Raw genomic sequence first — 12,834 nt, 5'->3', positions numbered from 1 at the left:
CTGTTGACGAGTCTTTGATAAGTGGCTCCTGCATTCTTTAACCCAAAGGGCATCACCTTATAACAGAAGATACCTCGTTCTGTCACAAAAGCCGTCTTCTCTTGATCTTCAGGATGCATCAAGATTTGGTTGTATCCGGAGAAGGCGTCCATAAAACTCAAAAGTTCATGGCCAGAGGTAGCGTCGACCAGCATGTCAATATGTGGCAATGGAAAAGAATCTTTCGGACATGCTTTGTTGAGGTCGGTGAAATCGATGCAGACTCTCCACTTACCATTCTTCTTTCTTACCACTACTACATTAGCGAGCCAGTCAGGATAATTGACTTCGCGTACTGATCCGATATCGATCAATTTCTGAACTTCTTCATTGATAACTCTATTTCTCTCTGGAGCAAACTTCCTCCTTTTTTGCCTGACAGGAGAAAAACTTGGGTCGACCTGCAATTTGTGAACTATGATTTGAGGATCAATACCTGTCATGTCAGCGTGTGACCATGCGAAGCAATCATGGTGAAGCGTGAGGAATTCTACTAGCTTTTCTCTGAGCGTAGGATTTAGTCTTGAACCGATCTGTATTTTATGATCCGGTAGCTCTGGGTGAATCTGTACTTCGTCCAACTCCTCCATAGTTGGCTTGTCTGGGTCACTATGGAGTAGTTGTTCTGTCTGTAATTGCTATAAAGGAGCTTTGGGCGTCTTCAAGGTGTTTTTGTAGCAGTTTCGAGACGTGCTCTGTTCGCCTTTAACTTCACGCACCCCCCACGGAGTAGGGAACCTTATAACTTGGTGGAAGGTTGATGGGACTGCCCTCATGTTGTGGATCCAAGGACGTCCAAGTATGATGTTGTAGGCAGAGGGACTGTCGAGTACTACGAAAGTTGTACTCATGTTGATTCCACCTGCAAAAACAGGTAAAGAAATTTCGCCGAGCGTGTACTTTTGCTCGCCGCTGAAACCGATGAGAATGGTGGGTCGGCGACATATACTCGTTTCTTCCAGTCCCATTCCTCGCAATGCATGTAAAAACAACACGTTAGTAGACGAACCATTATCGACAAGTATTCTTTTAACAAGAACATTAGAAATAGTAAGTGAGATAACGAGAGCGTCATGATGAGGGTTGACGAGCCCTGATGCTTCATTGTCTGGGAAGCTGAGAACTTGGTCTGTGAAGACAGGTGAAGATGTTTTAGATGAGTGAGCGTCTGGGTTGGCTGTTACACGTGCACTTCTTTTGGCGGCTGAATGACTGACTCCGCTTACTTCTGATCCTCCTGTGATAACCAAACATGTTTTTGTTGGAGTTGGTTCCTCTGGTTCCTTTGGATGAACATCTCTTTGGGCTATAGTATTTTTCCCTTTATCTGTCAATAGGTCAGTGAGGTGACCTCTCTTCAAGAGTTCAGCTACTTCTAGTCGAAGGGCTATGCAATCAGCGGTCATGTGTCCGTGGTCAGCGTGGAACTCACACCACTTGGTATTGTCTCTCTTATCACTAGGAGTTTTTGTCTTGGCGGGCCATCTTACTACATTGCCCATTCCTTTCATTACAGCGACTACTTCGACAGGTTCAATGTTGAGATTGTATTCCGGAAGTTTGGAGCGAACAGGCGCTTGATTCTTATCACTTGGACGTCCAGAGGGGGTGTTGAATGGTTTCCTGTTCTCTCGGGACAAGGGTCCTCTGGATGTTGGATATGGTTCTGCATGTCGACGATCGGTCCTTCTGTCGGACTGTCTAGCGCGTCGATCACTGCTTCTTCCTTCGTACGAGTACGACCTGTTTCGGTGAGCTTCGTCTTCTTCCCAACGAATTTCTACCCACGCCCTTGCTAACACGTCTTCCATTGTAGTGCAGTTGAACTTTGTGAGTTCTTTGTAAAGCTCTCCATCTGGTAAAAGACCTTTTCTGAAGGCGTCTACAGCGGTTTCCTGGTTACAATAAGGGATAGATACTTTCTCCCTGTTAAATCTTCCCACGTAGTCACGTAATGGTTCTCCTCTTCTTTGGTGGACTCGGTACAAGTCACCAGAAAGTTTTTCCAACTTTTTGCTGCTGGCGAATTGTTCGACAAAGGTGTCCGTCAACTGGGCAAATGATGCAATTGAGTTATTTGGGAGGTTTGTGTACCACTGTAATGCTGGTCCGATGAGACTAGACCCAAAACTTTTGCACATGCATGCCTCACGCAGGTCTCTTGGAATAGCTGCTGTGAACATCCTCTGCTTATAAGAGGCAATGTGGTCATCTGGGTCAGACGTACCATCATACATCTTCATGTTTGGGAAAGAAAACTTCTTTGGCATCTCCACCAACGCGATAGCATCGACAAAGGGCGAGTCAGCGTAACTGTGAGGAAGACTCTTTTTGAAAGGAGTGGGCATTCCTGGAATACGTGTAATCAACGCTTCCATCTCTGCCAATTTCTTTGCCATTGCCTGTTCTAAAGGAGTACCTGTAAACGCAAACGGAAGTGAATCAGAAGACATATTAACCTGAGTTGATCCGTTTGTCATAGGATACACAGTAGGTAAAGTATATGGGAGAGAAGAGTAAAAGGGGGTAGTAGTTGGAAGAGTTTGATGCGTGTGCTGGGTGACACGTAATGGTGTGACAGGAGTAGCGGTAGGGACTGGAGTCGATCCTCCAGCTGTTACAGGAACTTCTTGACTCGAGGGGCCTGCTTCTTCTGTACTTATAGGAACTGGTCGGGCATTTCTCGAGGTATGAATTCTGTAACCTCCTGGAGTCATCATAGAAATTTCCGTAATTTTTTCTTGGAGTAACTGGTTCTCTGCTCTGACCAGTTGGTTTTCTTCCTCTAACGCCTTGACACGTTCAGCGTTCTCTCGCATTTGGGCGTTAAGTAGAGCAAGTTGAGCAGAAACGTCAAGAGGAGATGTCATGTTCTCTTCCATTTGGCTGATTGTCTTCGTTGTTAGTTGCTGAGGCCCCACGGTGGGCGCCAAACTGTAGACGGTGAGAAGTCTACGGGTCGGAAGTCAGAAGGTCGGTAGCTGAAACGTCTTCTGGAATTCCAAACGTCGAGCTCTTGATTGATGGGCACCAGCAACGTGTGAAAGAAACCTGCAAAAGAAGATGAACAGACACAAACAAACCCGTGAAGGCTTGGGGGGACACCGGGATGGTGCCTGCCAAGGGCCCTCCGACGGTCAAGTCAGCAAAGTATTACAATGGATAATAAACGAAAAGCCGAGGGTATAACCGTTGATGTATTATCGGAGAGTGGCTAGGCTCGTAGAATGACCGGAGTTCGAATCTACGGGAGTGAAATGATCAGAAGTACGAGAGTAGATGTTACCAGTAGCGTCGAGCAAGAAGAAGGTTGTGATCTCCTCGAAGACGTCTGGAAGCGTCGAGCAGGAAGCGTCGAGCCGGAAGCGTCGAGCAGGAAGCGTCGAGCAGGAAGCGTCGAGCCGGAAGCGTCGAGCAGGAAGCGTCGAGCCGGAAGCGTCGAGCAAGGATAAGCTTTAACACCTTTGAGGCGTCTAGTAGTGTCCACGACCAGAACCGGGTGAACTTGTATGCAAACGTCTCGAGGATAATCGAAGAACAGAGGGCGAGTGGAGAAGAAGAAGTTGTATGGGTTGCTTTGCTCTGTATTCGATGTCTGAGAAATGAAAGTGCTCCTCTTTATATAGGCTTGAGGAGTGATCCGTTGGGAGGAGTAAAGGCTGACCGTTACGGAGTAAATGCACGTCATGATTCCTGGGATATGGTGACGTGTACGCTGGCTGTACATGCACAACGGTTGTGCATGTTCTCTGGCGACTACTCTGATTTTGCATGCGCATGGTCTCACATTTATGTGAGACGTTACCATGTTATGCATGTCATTGATGGGGGATAATTGTCTCTGAGGTTACGTTGACCAAGTCAGATATCTTTGTCATTATGGATATATTTGACATGTGGAGTATCTCTTCATTAAATAATCTCTTACACGTGGTACGTGGAGATATAGACGTGTCGAGCGCCAGACGTGTGGAGATTCGGGCGTGTGGGGCTTTGTGCACGTGGGAACTCTTTGCACGTGATTGGGCCTTGACACGAGTTTTAGGGTCTAGTTGACGAGTACCCATTAAGAGACTTCTGGGCTGGGCCCAAACAAAGACAAACGAGCCGGGTTGGGTTTGACGTCCCGATGGGCATTTTATCGTCGAGGGCCCAGGTGTAGTTTTTGGTCAACACAACATTAAGGGTCGAGTATCAAGAAAACTCACTAGATCATCAGATGAAGACACAAAATCAGATGTTTTAAAGGGGTAAGCAGCTTCATCAAAGATAACATGGCGAGAGATAAATACCTTCTTGGTGGTAGGATCTAAGCATTTGAAACCCTTATAAAATTGACTGTAACCGATAAACACACATGGGAAGCTCCGAGGTGAAAGTTTGTTAGAAGCATAAGGTCGCAAATAAGGGAAAAAAAGACATCCAAACGAACGCAACATGGAATAGGAAGGTGGCTTACAGTATAAAGTGGAAAAGGGAGAAGCATCTGGAGCACTATCGTAGGCATTCGATTAATGAGAAAATTTGTTGTTTGAAAAGCTTCAACCCAATAAATAGCAGGTAACCCCACTACGAAATAAAAGACTCCGTCCAGTTTCAGTTACATGAAGATGTTTACGCTCTACACGAGCATTTTGAGCAGGTGTATACGGACAAGAAATACGTCTGTCAATGCCATTAACACTTAGAAAAATTAAAAATTGAGTATTTTGAAATTCACCTCCTCCATCTAGTTGAAAAGTCTTAATTTTAGAGTCCAATTGATTATCGACAAGAGATTTAAATTTTACAAAGACTTGAAAAACTTTAGATTTAGCACAAAGTGGATAAAACCAAGAAAATCGACTGTAATCATCAACAAAAAGCACATAATATTTAAAACCATTAGAATTAGGAACAGGGGAAGGACCCCATAAATCAATGTGCACAAGAGCAAGAGGAGAAGAAGCTCGTTTATTATTCAAAGTAAATGGAAGTCTATGACTTTTACTCATATTACAAGAAATACAAGTAGAAGACATAGAATTTTAGGAAACAGACTGAATTAAATTATCCTTAATTAAAATATCTAATACCCTAGAAGATACGTGACCAAGTCGACTATGCCATATAGCAAGTGGTGCTTTGACTGAGACTGAGTAGAACTAAAAAAATGAGGAATGAGCTTCATCCAAGACAAACAAATTTCCTCGCCTACTGTCGGTGCCCAGAATCCTTGCTTTCTCCTGAAAAATAACAAAGCCATGTTTTGAAAATATAACAAAACAATGAAGATCATCAACAAGTTTGCCTATAGATAATAAATTCTTAGTTAGAGAAGGAACATGAAGTGAGTCAGGTAAGGTGAGGACACCATGAGGAGTGGGAAGAGAAAGAAAACCTTTATGACGAATGGTGAGAGGAGAACCATCACCGATGTAGACTTTATTCGAACCAGAATATGGAGTTAAGTGAGAAAAGTTACCGGAACCTGACGTCATATGACTTGAGCCCACTATCGGCATACCAAGACGGATCTGACGGATTGGTGATGACGAGAGACTGAAGAGCATCAGCGGCGGCTTCACTAGATTCAGCATCGACAACGTGGGCTTCTCGACGAGATGATAGAGATCGATCATGAGGACGACAACGAGATGAGTCACGAGTCCGACAAGGAGAGGGTTCTCTCTGCAGTTGTCGTCGTGAATATTAATCACAGCGACGAGGAGAGTCGCTTTGACGTCGCGGTGGTCGGCCAGTAAGCAAGAAACAACGATCAGCAGAATGGTCAGGCTTCTTACACCACTAACAGACAAACGTAGGTGTGGACCGAGAGGATCGTCTATCATGACGAGGGGGGACCGAGAAGACCAATCATAACAAGAGGAACATTGTGGAGACCGATATTGGCGAAGACCTGAATTGTGGATAAAGACATAAGCACCTTCGGTAATAGGAGGAACAACCCGAAAGGATTTTATAACACCCTCTTGAGCCTGAAGCATAGGTAAAATATGTTTAAAAGTTGGAAGAGGTGGTTTAGAGAGAATGTCCGGCTAAAGTTTCATAATCCGGGTCGAGACCTTTCAAGAACCAGTATACTTTCTCAGCTTCATAAATATGATGACCAGTGGTGGCTAAGGTTTCACATAAAACCCTGTAATTACGAGCATAATCCCCTATAGATGCATTACCTCGTTTAATACATTGAATTTGTTCCTTGAGCTGAAGAGTGCGAGTGATGCATGGACTAACATAAGTTTGATTGAGTTGAGCCCAAACATCAGCTGCTCGGGTTAAGCCTATAATATCAGTCATTGGCTCTTTGGAGAGAGAACTATAGATGATCGAAAAAAGAAGGCGATTTGTAGTTAACCGAGATTCATAGACAGGATTAATAGTTAACGAACCTGTAGGGGAAGAAAGTGTGGGTTCCGGTGGAGGGACTGTATTATCAAGATGATGAACCAGACGTTGCCTTTCCAATAAAGATAAAACCTGAGGACGGCCATAGCAAAAAAAAAAAATCTGAATCAAGTTTTAAGTTGATCGTAGAGCTAAGATGCAGATAAGATATCATAGTTGGTGTCGAGGGAGATAAAATAGCACTTGAAATAGAAGAACCGGGTGAAGATTCCATAGCAAACAAACTTAATAATAAAACCTTTTGAAGATTTTAACCTCGATATGAAATCGGGAAAAAAATAGCTCTAGAAAAGAAGAAGACCTCGGTAAAGATGAACCGGACAATAGAATAATGATCTCGGTTGGAGACAACCGGAAAAAAATAACAAGGATCGAACTCGTTAGAGAACGGCTCTGAATACCATAAAAGAATATGAATAGGTTTTGTGCGAGGAAAACCATTAACCTCCCTTGTATATTTATATTGTTAATAGTTTACATAAATATGTAATTGACATAGATAGCTATACACAAGAGAGGAAAGAAAATACATAAGGTAGGAAATAGTATATACAATATATTGGAAAGAATCAAGTCCAATCTCATCCAAAATCTTTAGTCAATTATTTCTCGAATCTGATTATTATTACCATTATTAAGTTTTAGAGGTTGTTGACAATTCGATCTCCAATTGATGACTAATGGGAAAATATGACTCCCATGTTTCTCTAGAATTTCGAAATCAATCTAAAACTATATTTATGTTTACATATTAAGAGAGAGATGAAGATGGTGGCAGTGGAGTGGGAAAGAGATAAGAAAAAGAGCTATAGATGAAAAGGGAGGTGAAAAAAATTCTAATGAATGTCAGTGACCATCTGCCGATAGTCTTCATTCAGGCGAAGAAGAAAGAGAAAAAAGATCTTCGAAAGACAAAGACAAGAACGGAAGGAAAAACGACTGTTGATGTTGACTAACAACAGTATAGTCTAGGTGCAATTTTGAAATTAAAACTTTCTACCATGCAGTGGCGAAGTCAGAAAATTTTCTATGTGGATGCACTTTATTTTAATGAAAAAATTTCGATAGACCTAAACATGAATTTTCTAAAGTGACAATCAAATTAATTCTAAAATTCTTTGGAATCAAGTTCTCCTACATCCCGAGAAAAGTAAATGATAAAGCAGACATCTTGCTAAATAGATTAGAAATAGAAACTGTAATAGAATTTGGACAATAGTCTCCTCTTTTCTTCTTCATTTTTTCTTCTTTATTAGTATTGTATATCTCTTTGATTTAGTAATAGAAGATATTGCAACAAAAAAAAATTTATATAAATTTTCAACAAAATAACAATAAATCTTGAATTTATGTTTGAGCAATAAAAAATGTCAAATAAAATTTCATTTATAGTTGATATTCCACGGTAGTTACGACATATAACATACTATCTCTTATTCTCATCAATATGGTTGGGGGGACTTCCCCCAACTAGATTCCAAAAAACCATTTAAAATAGCAAACAAAGAGAGATATAGGCATGGCAGCGGAGATTAAGATGAAACGGTGGTGCATGGGATGAAGATGAAGTGATCGTAAAGGAAGTAGCGAAAGAAAAAACGAAAATGAAATTTCTTTTCTAATAACATTTATAATTATGACAACTTAGATTCCTAATTACATACCAGCCAAAAGTCTAACAAAATTAAAATTTAGAAGACTGTTTTGGAAGATGATTGTGACACTATTTAATAAGTTGGTCGCCTTGAAGTGTGCAATTAATAAGCACCTATTTTAGCGTATGGCCTTCGTTTTAATAAGTGCTCATTTTAAGTTAAATTAATTATTAATCAGTACTCATTTTAAGCCAAACAAATCTTTTATTCACGTCAAGTAGAAATCAATGTAACAAATGACATAGGTTTTGGTGTCATGTCATAACTTTGGTTTATAAATCTCGGTCGTCCAATTTTCTTTTGTAAATCATGACCCTTCATTTTAAAGAGTCTTTGAAATGATAGTTATTTAACAGTCAAAATAACTACCCACTCCTTAAAAACTCTCTAACTATTTTTCTCTCTTTCTTCTTTTCTTCCTTCAAATAACTCAAAATAATCTCGGTTATTATTTTAAATATATTTTTATTACTTCAATATTTATACAAGACCAAAATATTTGATAATTTTGTATAATATAAATATAGAAATTTCCGTGTCCTATGGACACGGGCTATACTCTAGTTTTAGAAAAAGAAAGGTTTCGGAAGAGACTCAATGGCATGACCCTTATTTTTGTTTCAAGTATGAGTCCATGACACCTTTATAATGGTATGGAAGCCTTTGGCCAACTCAGCTACAAGGGCATTATGTTTGAGGAAAGGAAATGGACGTATTTATTATCAAGGAAAGTTTTAAATGCGCATCCTATAAGAGTTGAAAGGTGCCTCCTTCAGTCACAAACTCTCCGTCAAATTTATCTTCAGGGCGGTGCCTATGCCACCTAAGGGGCCGCCTTTAATCTCTTGTTGCTAATGGCACACTATTGTAAATGAGCTATATTGGGGTTGTGGGGGCACAAAGCCCCTACTACCATGTGCAATTTTTTTTGCAAAGTGTGCATACTTTAGGATACATAGTCGTTAATTTTTTTCAAATTTAAGAAGTCAAAGGTCAGTTAAATTATACAGAAAAAAAAAAAAAAAAACTTATCATATGTTTCAGGATACAAAAAATAAGGATGCTACTATATGCAACTTCAGTTTTACTAAGGACAGCTATTAGACAAAAATAACTAAATAAAACTAACTAAAATTGTGTCCTAAATTGCTAACCAACACCAACACCAACACCAAAAATCAAGTAAAACCGAATCTCTCCTCCATTCTATACACAACTCTAAAAAATTATTACACAAAATAACTAAATAAAATTAATTGAATTTTGTCTAAAATTGCTAAACCCAACGGTTATTTATTCATAAAATCATACATAAAATCACCAAGTATCTTCTATAACCCTAACTACTATGACTTAGTCAAGCTTAGTTTAAACCTTAATAGTGTATATTTCATTAAATCAAACCGTGTTTATAGATGAGAATTTTGGTTTATCAAGTCGAACTTGTATTTATAGGTTAGAATTTTAGTTTATCAAGTATCTTCTATAACCCTAACTACTATGACTTAGTCAAGCTTAGTTTAAACCTTAATAATGTATATTTCATAAAGTCATACTACATAAAATCATACTACAGAAAAATAATGTATATTTTTTAAAACCTATAACACGTTTAAGTTTTTTTTTTTTTAAATATTAGATAACACTAATACAACCAATTTTATTCTTGTTTAATAATTTAGTTAAAGTAAAAATTGTGTCTAGTAAATAATTTTGGGAAGTTAAAACATAGTTGCATTTAGCAATCTAAGATTCAAAAATTATTTGCTAGATAAAACCAATAAATCGATCTTTGGTATTGTTTAGCAATTTAGTAAAAAGTAAATGGTTGTGTCTAGCAAATAGTTTTATGAAGCAATTATGCAGCTTCGTTTAGCATTTGTCAAAAATAAAGCTTTTGAATGGTTAGATAAATGTGTGGGGAAAGTTCTCTAGTTGGTAATTAATTGAGAGCCATAATTATGATAAAAAAGACTGGGGCTTTATTTGGTTTCTGCCAACCTTACCCAGAATTAAACTATTCCTCTGGAAATGTTGTACCAACAGTTTACCTGTCAGAGATAAAATTGGGAACTACATTGGTCATATTTTTCATTGCGAACTCTGCCAGAATCAAGAAACTATGATACATGTCCTTTTACATTGTGATTTTGCTAAGGTTATTTGGATGAACTTCAACATTATTTCGAGTAATATCATTGATCTTGTAGAATGGATCATCTCATGGAAAGATATAGACGATGACATCTGCTGTCGTTTTGCGACCATAATGTGGCATATTTGGAAAGCACGTTGTGATAAATGCTTTAAATCTAAAGACCCGGTCCCAATGAAAATCATTGATGACATTAACAGTAGTATTTTTCGGCAGAACACTCAGAATACTACTCAGCATGTTGAAAAAGAAAAAGGTTGGTCACCACCTGTTTACCCGTTTGTGAAAATTAATGTGGATGCTTCCTTTATAGCAGTTCAGGAGGAGGCAGGGATAGGGTGCATTATGCACAATGACGAGGCATCATTTATTGCTGCAGCAGCTTTCACTTGCCGAGGTCAGAATGCAGAAGAGTGCGAAGGCAAAGCGATACTCAGGGCCATGCAATGGGCACACAAAAAGAAAATTAACTTCATTCACATTGAGAGCGACAACCTTAACATAGTTCAAAAACTGAATAAGGAGTCGGAAGACATATCGTGGCAGGCGGAAAGCATCATAGAGAAAATACAACAGCTGGAGGTCAACTACTCAAAGGTTTTATACACTCATATCCCTAGAGAAGGTAACCAGAAAGCAGATCTTCTGGCCAAATGGAGTAGAAGAAATTCAGGAACTTGGGTGTGGCTTTCTTCCCTAGATCTTCCGCAGGAGTTGTCTCCGCTTTGTTAGTTTGTTTCTCTGTACCTCAACAAAAAAAAAAAAAAAAATTAATTGAGAGCCAAATTGGATCACTTGCCTTGGATTCGGAAACAAGTTGGAGAACCCAAAATCCGTAATGGACGTCAGAGACTGTTAGAGGCCATAAACATGTGAAGCTCTACAACCGGTTTAGCCTGACCAACTCGATAAGGCAAATGAACCAGACTCAAGGTTTGGAGTGTTACCCAGCATCCTGCCTGAACTCAATCTGTTAGTATTTGTCCACATAACCCACTTAATATTTCCATGAATTTGCTTGACGATTCCTATGTATAGTCATATATGTAATACGCATACATGGTGATATACATTAGTGCATATAGGTGTGGTGGTGGTGGTTGTGGGTTGTGGATAGTGGTTGTGATGGTTGAATGGTGGTGGTGACCAAAGTGACAAAGTATGATGATGGTCTAGTAAAAAGATGTATGATAATAAGTTCTTATACATTTGTACTCAACATTCTTGAAATGAACGGAGTTTGAGTTCTCACTTCAAATCCTCCAAAGAGTTGATAACAATACGCCTGAGAAACAAGAAAAATTTTCAGGGTACAAAATTTAACAGGAAAATTTGGATTTTGTCTATTTCTTCGGGGCGGCAAAACCTCTTCTTCTTCTTCATCTCAGGCCATCCATCCCCGGCTACTACCTCCGACCACAATATTTGTCTTCCCTTTCTTGTTTCCCTTCTCCTCCCACTCCACTTATCTTTTTTTCTCTCTCTTCCTCGCAACACCAAAGAATGAAAATTTTCAAAATATTTGCTAAATTTTGATTAGGTGCATAAAATCAGGCTTACAACTATTTCTTGCATTGTTTCCACAGACATGAGGGAAATGTCAAAATTATTAAAAAAATTTAAAATTTTCACCGACATGATTAAAATTTCGTCAAATATACTAATAGAAATCTGCTTGAATAATTTACCCACTAACTTAACTGCCTAAATTGATTTTATCTTAGTAACACCTGCGATATAACTGTGTAATTGACGATACTTTTTCAAACTAACTGAGTCGTTAACTATATCAATAAGTTGTTAACTATAGATGAGTTGTTAACTATACCACCTCAAACTAATAGATTTTATTAATCCATTATATACAATATTTGTATGCTTCATTATGGTTTAATATACAATTGCATCGGATTTCGATCATTTCAATGGATTTGTAATATTTCCACACGAACCGAAAATGTTTATTTCGAGACTGACCAAATTTTCGTTGAAATTTAGTTCCTTGTCGAACACCACTTATCTTTTTTGCTCTCTCTCCTCCTTCCTCTCTCTATTTATTCCAACAAATGGGTCCTTCTTTCACCAGAACACACAGCAAGAAAGAGAGAGACAGACTGACAGAGGGGAAGAGGAGAGGGAAATGATTGTTGTGGGAAATGGTAGTGATCAAATGAGAATAGAGAAAGATTTGAAAAAAATTAATGGTCGTCGACAGTGGCTACTTTCCGACGACCATTACCAGAGCAGAGAAGGAATATAGGTTGGAGTTGGGGGAAACAAAAGGGAAAAAATTCTCTCAAAATTTTGTACTCTAAAAACTTTTCTTCCTTGGAAAACTAGTTTGGAGATTTAAAACTGAACCTTCTTCGCTTTGGGTTCAAGTTCTTAAATCAAAATATCGTATTAAAGATAATAGCTATGTTAGAGCTAAAGCACATCACTTTTGGATTTGGAAAAACATTTCAAAATCTTTTGATATTATTGATGATAATTACATTTGGGAAATTCATGATGGTAGAAGCGTCAATATATGGACGGATCCATGGATTCCAAACGTTCACCCATCGATTAGCAATT

At 39.0% G+C, this 12,834-nt stretch overlaps 1 protein-coding gene across 1 annotated transcript; it reads left to right on the top strand.

Annotated features, from left to right (window-relative positions):
* Positions 1-10,224: 10,224 nt before the first annotated feature.
* Positions 10,225-10,989, top strand: LOC147532480 (uncharacterized). The gene has a single exon (XM_086649962.1). The coding sequence runs from the start codon at positions 10,225-10,227 to the stop codon at positions 10,987-10,989; it is 765 nt and encodes a 254-aa protein (XP_086506088.1).
* Positions 10,990-12,834: the final 1,845 nt, after the last annotated feature.

Source organism: Eschscholzia californica, unplaced genomic scaffold (genome assembly GCF_041429995.1).
Source record: "Eschscholzia californica isolate CP2 unplaced genomic scaffold, dmEscCali1.0.p SCAF_6, whole genome shotgun sequence".
NCBI lineage: Eukaryota > Viridiplantae > Streptophyta > Magnoliopsida > Ranunculales > Papaveraceae > Eschscholzia > Eschscholzia californica.
This window is presented reverse-complemented; position numbering and strand designations above follow the sequence as displayed.